At 34.0% G+C, this 6,926-nt stretch overlaps 1 protein-coding gene across 1 annotated transcript; it reads left to right on the top strand.

Moving 5' to 3' along the window:
* LOC121239612 lies at positions 1 to 4,490 on the top strand. Its single transcript, XM_041136889.1, has 4 exons — positions 1 to 161; positions 1,802 to 1,989; positions 3,950 to 4,098; positions 4,185 to 4,490. Exons 1-4 carry the CDS (start codon positions 116 to 118, stop codon positions 4,270 to 4,272), a joined length of 471 nt encoding a protein of 156 aa, XP_040992823.1. The 5' UTR covers positions 1 to 115; the 3' UTR covers positions 4,273 to 4,490.
* The last annotated feature ends 2,436 nt before the right edge of the window (positions 4,491 to 6,926 follow it).

Here is a 6,926-nt window from a genome sequence, read left to right as displayed (position 1 = left end):
CGAGGGCTTGAAACTAACCGCAAGTCTGTAACCATACCCAGTTCCCAGCTGCCGAGATAAGGGAACCAAGTATTAACAATGCGGGAACTTTTAAGATAAGAAATCACCTTCTTAAATGGAGCACGCTCTGCACGCCCTCTCCTTTCCCTCCTTTTCTAAGAGTAAGATAACTCCATCTTTCTCCTTTTGCATACAAAATTTCAAAAGAAAAAAAAGGGTTCAAAAATTAATTTTTCCTCTCTCTACCTGTTGTAAATGGGCATTTATTTGTACTATTTTTCTGGTTATATGCTCTTTTGGTATATAGGTAGTGAAACTTACTGAAGGTAGTTGATGGGCATGCGTTACAATTATGAGACTAAACATATAGCAATTAAAAGAAGATGCCCTTTGAAACTTGATAAATAAAAATGGCAGCAGTTGTTGGTTTATGTGCTTTTGATGAATAGGTACCAACACTCCCTAATTAATACAGTTGTGAGAGAAAATGAGATGGCCATAATGGAAAATGCCCATTGCAGATCGAGCTATGGTGGCTTTAGTACGGGGTTGTTGATGGGTGTGTATATGCATTTGAGGGACATTTGGAAGAGGTTTCCTGTTGATTTGGTGAAACCCCCTATTCATTCATTAATTGTGATCTTTATGGAGGAAGGTTTCTGTTGTAATGGATCCCTAATTAATGTAAAGATGGTTTCATGTCTGTGATTTTAAAACCTGTTAAGAGTCGTTGTGGGTGTTGAGGGAAACCATGGATATGGGGAGCATTGATGCTGGTTGAATTCGAGCGCTTCAATGAGCTTTCTGTGTTTTGATGGGTGAAGTGACTGCCTTTAGCTAAACATTAAGGGATTGCACTTCGGGTTAATACCTTTGGTGGATGGGAAAATTCTGTAACTTTTGTCATCAAGTTATACACATATAAAATATTGGAGGTGGTGGCACCGAAGAAATCACATTTCTGTAATTATTAGTTAGCAAACTTCGGTTTACAGTTCTATTTTAGGCTCTGGTGGATTGAGTTCACCTGATTTCTTGCTTGCCGATCTGTGATGGTATCTTATGAATTCTAGTTTTGCAAAACAGCAACCACTCATAAACAATTCATACAAGTCACAACGATGAGCCAATGATTAGAAAACAAATGTTAACTGTCATGAGGCATCTTAATTGTAATATGATAGCTGGATTGAAAACATTGGCTGAGAAAACCTTCGCTGCTCACTTCCAGCTGATGAAGTCCAAGATCAGTATTAACTAATAACAAAACATAGGGTATATTTGTTAGTATCTAAGGGGGGCTCTATTACAAGATATTGGTAGTGTCCATCATGAAAATGGTGCATTGCAGATGATGAAAAAGGCAGCCTTTTAGTTCTTTTCTTTCCAATTTTTCTGATCTGCTGTTTTCCCAAGTTTGAACCACCAAGCTTGTGCTTTGGGTCATTTTTGTTCCCTGATTAATAATGCTTCAATATCAATGGAATTGTATGGCAACTATAAGTGAGATTTTTGGATTCGATGCTGAAGTGTACCTTTTGTCCAATGGGTACCTGTTGTGACCCATATATGCCGGTTAATTCGAAAATGACAAACTTTTAAATGCATCAGCAAATCAATTAATAAAGAAACTAAATTTTGGAAAACAATTTTTCTCCGATTATTGGAAGAGACATTATTATTTTTATAGGCTGAAGATCTTCATTTATGGTTCTAACGATGTTTTACTACTGTATAATAGAAGTCGAATGTGATTGAATTGATGCTTGCTTATGCTTATCTTATTTTTGTTGTTTCAAAGCGATTAGGGATTTCAAGCATAATTCTTGCCCGTTGAGAGATGGAAAGTCACAAGAACCAGGAAGAAAAACATTGACGGTATCTTCTGCTCTACCAGAAACAGCTGCCTCTGTGGCAATTGCTGCCACGGTTGTGGGTGCAGCAGCTACCTTTCTTGTAAGGCGAACTAAGGCTTCTGAGACACCTGAGGTGATAATTAACTTACAGGGCATGTAAAATTTATTAGATATACTTTAAGGAAGAGCATTGCACGTTTGAGAAATTATAACGAGTAAAGAAGGGAAAAAAAACTGTGAAGGAAAATATAAGATATTAACGAGTTTCACTATAGCAGCTCAAGGCCACAAGAACTAGGTCTAAATGGTCACATCTTTCTTGTCAATCTCAATATGTTTATAATGTACCCACTAAAGGTTTTCTATATGGAAATTACAGTGACGAAAGTATGATATATTTTTTCCTAGTCTCACACAACACCGCCAGTTTCTCAGGAAACATGTTTGACCAATAGTCTTTGTGGCACTGGTTTATAGAGCTCAGGGCAACATCAAACTTTGGACACCCACATGCTTGCATGTATCAGTACTACTACGATCAACATTCAACTCCTCTTTTTAATTGAAGCCACTGCGATGCACTTTCAGCAATTTCCCAAGTTTGTACTTCTTTCCAGACAAACCGTGAACTGTTGGACTCACTGGCTGCTGATTTGTGATCCTCCAGAAAATCTGTTTCCTTTCCACTGCGTAGTGGTCTCACATAATGCCATACGATTCAGCTGTCAATGCTCGCCACCCTAGTTTTCTCTTTCCAAGTCTTGATGTATGCCTCCCAGAGTCCCAAAGGTCCCCTATTCTCCCCCCTCTTCCTGCGGACACCTTTTAGTGCAAGTGTAGGCTTTTCAATGGTCAGCACACTCTTCCATTTCTGATCAATAAATATGCAATCCAGACACCAAAGTGTGCTGTATCCTCCTTTGTGTGTACATTCCTTGGGTTTGTGTATGCAATTTTCTCTAAAGCCAAGAATGCAGGTCCAATCTAGCTTCTGTTTGATTTTCACTTCAACCTGTTCTCGGTATTCAACTGTCTTGGGTTTTATCTGTGCTCCAATCCATGCTTTGTGCCCTTCTAGTTAAATTATTTCAAAACACTGCCATTGACTTTTGAACTCATGTCCACTACAAGTCTTCACCTTGAGTTTAAAGAGATGCTAGTACACTATGGATATAGTGGGCTATGTCCATGACCATAAAAGCCAGAGGCTACATTTTCTCATAACCTCAATACAATTGCATATCTATGGAAAGTCTTACCGAGGAATTGCAGAGATAAATAAGTGTGTTACATAAGACCATTTTAGCCTAGATATTAAATGAAATCCTGATATCCAATTTATAACAGTTGCATTCTACCATGTTGATAAGATACAATGCAGTAATATACCGCTTATCTGATATAAGCATGAGCTTTCGGCAAGGAATCAAAAAGTGCTTTATTTATTTATTTTTTTCAGTATTTGTATCATTAGTGTAATGGTAAATGTCATCTGGTATGCATTCTCTCCTGGATGCTATTGAATCTCCCGACCTCCCATCAGGGAAAAAAAACACAAAAATTCGAATCGTAGTCAAATGGTTACAAATGAAAGAAAAATTTGAAAGGAATCAACAAGGCTGTTCAAAACTCATGAATGACCAATAAAGGGCTCTCGATCATATATAGAATAACAGAGGCTGTTTCTTCTAGACTATTGTTCATTTATTTTAAGAAGATTTGCCAAGAACATTTTAGTTAGCTTAAAAACCATCAGACTTTGGGCAAGAAAATCATGTTTCATTTTTTGCATAAATTGAATTTTTTTTGGTCTTCCTGAATCTTATTTTGAGACCTTTGCTTCCATTTTTTGTTCTCTCTCTTCCACCCCTTTTTTTTCAGTTGTGCTTCCTTATGGTAAGAATGTCTTTTGGAAACCCCAAAACTTGCAGCATATATTATTTTATGTATTAATTGCTTTCAAACACAAACATTATACAAAGACATATAATGGACCGAATACAGTATTAACTACATCCGCTTGTTCACCTGGAGCTGCTCTTTTCTCCATGCCAGAGCTATTTGTATCACTGAAATTCTTTTTTCCTATGCAGATACCCATGAAAGTTTGTGAAGATTGTGGCGGTTCTGGTATATGTGCCGAATGCAAGGGTGAAGGGTTTGTGCTTAAGAAATTGTCTGAGGACAGTGCAGAGAGGGCAAGAATGGCAGCAAAAAATATGGCTACTCGATACACAGCAGGGTATATCTTGTCTTCTCTCTCTCTCTCTCTCTCTCAAGTTTGAACTAATCCACTGAACTGAACATGACTGAATTGGACTGTTCCAGGCTTCCAAAGAAATGGAGCTACTGTACAAAGTGTTCTTCTGCCCGATCCTGTAGTACGTGTGCTGGTCGTGGAAAGTTAAGCTACTAGTTCTAAGATCTTGGTGTTTTTAATTAAGAAGCCCTTATCCTCGACGAATTGTAGAAAGATATTAACATTGGTTGACATTCAAGATACGAGATGCTTCATTTTTTGGATCTTTCTTTCTAGTAAGTATTTCTGTTCTTCAAATCAACGGTGATGTATATGTTAGAAACAAATAGAAACATAGATTGAAAATGGCAAAATAGTGAGGCAATTGTTAATCTGTCTCTTAGACAAATATTGCCTTCCACTCACGAAATTGAGTTTTGCAGAAGAGAATCTAACAATTTGTCCTCAGAATACAACACTGTTTATATATTGTGTGGATTGCAAATTCTCTAACCTTAGAACGAACAAATGTAATATCAGCAGTTGTAATGTTTCATTTGAATTTAAATAAAACGGTTTCTATCATAAATGTGTGAAATAACTGTCATTTGACAGTTAATAATAACTGTAAAAAAAGATGAAAAAATTGCAAAGTGTGTCTATGCTTCATGCGCAACGCGTGTGTGTAGTCAGTGCTTTGCACTGGGTGACACTACTATTGTGTGTCTACCCTTATATTCCAATTTATGTATTGTGAAACTCATTCACATATAAATCACTAAAAGTTTGTTTGTCTTTCCAATGTAGAACTAACAAAAAATCATATTGGAGGAAAAATTCAAAAGAAGTCAAAGTCAAATTGAAGAGAATATTTGAAATAATCCAACAGTATATTGTTTTGTTCTTTTGGTTGGAAGTGTTCCTTGCTCTTTGTAATGTAACTTGATCAATGCATTTTCTATAGAAAACTGATAAATCAATTACCACATTCCTAAAGGCATGATTCACAACAATGATTTTAAAGGTAACATGTTTCTGGCTTCTTCAAGGCAGCTGAGACCAATATAACTTTATTCTTAGTACATTCATCCATAGTTTCTTGGGCTCTGCCCAATTTTTAAATGCTCTAGTGACACAAGAATTTCATAAAAGAAGACTTGCAAATTAATATGCATTGATGTGATGTGTTTTTGAAAAATAAAATGACATATGAGGTATAGACCGAATTTGAAAGTGTTCATTCTATTTCATATCAGATGTGTTAGAAATGTTCACTAAGTTTTTTATTTTTATTTTTTATTTTTTATTTTTAAATATCATTACCTAATCGGCATGCCAAGTTAGGAAAAGAAAAAAAAATACAGAACTTAAAAAAATAAAGATCAATACAACTAGAAACAAAAATAAATAACAACCAAAATTAAAAAGAAATCAACCAAAGTTGAATACAACTTAAAAATGGAAAAAGTAAGCCCTAAAAATAAAAAGTTAATAATAAAAACTTTAAAAAATAAAAATAAAACTTAAAAAAAGAGACTTACAAATTAAAAACTAAAAATTTCAAATTAAATTAAAACAAATTTGGAAATTTATTTTTGCACTTACTGTCTATATTATTTGAATAATATAATTATTTCTTGAACTCGTCAAGATCTGTTACATAATGTACATAATGTTACATTAGTCACTATTCTAGTCATTAGTCACTATTTATTTTTATATTTTACTTTTATAATTTTTTTTTTATAGAATAAAATTTTTTTTTCATAAAATGTCAGATGTGATATAGTGAATAGTAACTGATGAGAAGAATTTTTCAATTTAAAAATTTGTTCAGCAGTACATGCTCTTGTATTACAAATGTAATTCTCTCTAATTTTTTATTTATTGGATCGGATTACCAAATTTAAAATAGGTAATTATAATATTAAATGCTCACGTGAATTTACATGTGTTCAGAAATTTCAAATAAATAACGTTGGGACGTAGGATCCTTCCGATTATATCGGATTACTTTAGATGACGTAAAACGGATTATCATTATTATTATTATTATTATTAATTTTTTTTTATTTGAAAATGGATTATCATTATTTTCGAAGTTCGAAGTTCGAAGTTCGAGGAGACAAGATCTTACACTGGACAGGTTGGCCATTAATGTTTCTCATGGTCTCAGGCTACTCACGTGGGAAGAGAAGCAATAACGAGCGGTCCCCTCGTTGGATTTAATTTTGATACATGGATGCATGTGTTCCCCGTCACTGAAGCAATAATGATCGGTTTCCTGAGTTGTTTCCGACGGCAAAGACACAAGCATCACACTTTTTTTTTTAGGTACATATCTATATATAGAAAAGAGTAATTTTTTTTTAGAAAAGATATTTATAATTGTGAATTGTGTAACTGTCGCGTAATCGTTTTAAAAAAAGTGAATAAAACATGAGACTCACATAAAAAAAATTAATTTTTTAATAGTGAACTTTATTTTTTTCAAAACGATTACGCAACATTTATACTATTTACGGTTGTATGTAGAATTACTCATTCTTTTTAAGAACTCATGTCTACTCCAAAACATGCCTAAGCCGAAACATACATAAGCCAAATCCCTTGATTTTTATTACAATTCTATCAAGTCTAATTTCACATGCTTAAACCGAAATATTACAATATATAAAATCATATTCTATGTTTAAATAATATATTAAAATAACCAACAAAACTTATATTACAAAAATCACAAATCTCTTCAATACAAAGCTTCAAGTTTTTAACCTTAAGCACAACGCTTGGTTTTCAAGGTTTTATCTCTTTTCAAAACAATTTCAATA

The sequence above is a fragment of the Juglans microcarpa x Juglans regia genome, chromosome 7D (genome assembly GCF_004785595.1).
Source record: "Juglans microcarpa x Juglans regia isolate MS1-56 chromosome 7D, Jm3101_v1.0, whole genome shotgun sequence".
NCBI classification, from domain to species: domain Eukaryota; kingdom Viridiplantae; phylum Streptophyta; class Magnoliopsida; order Fagales; family Juglandaceae; genus Juglans; species Juglans microcarpa x Juglans regia.
Note: the sequence above shows the minus strand (reverse complement) of the source record. Positions and strands in the feature narration are given on the sequence as shown.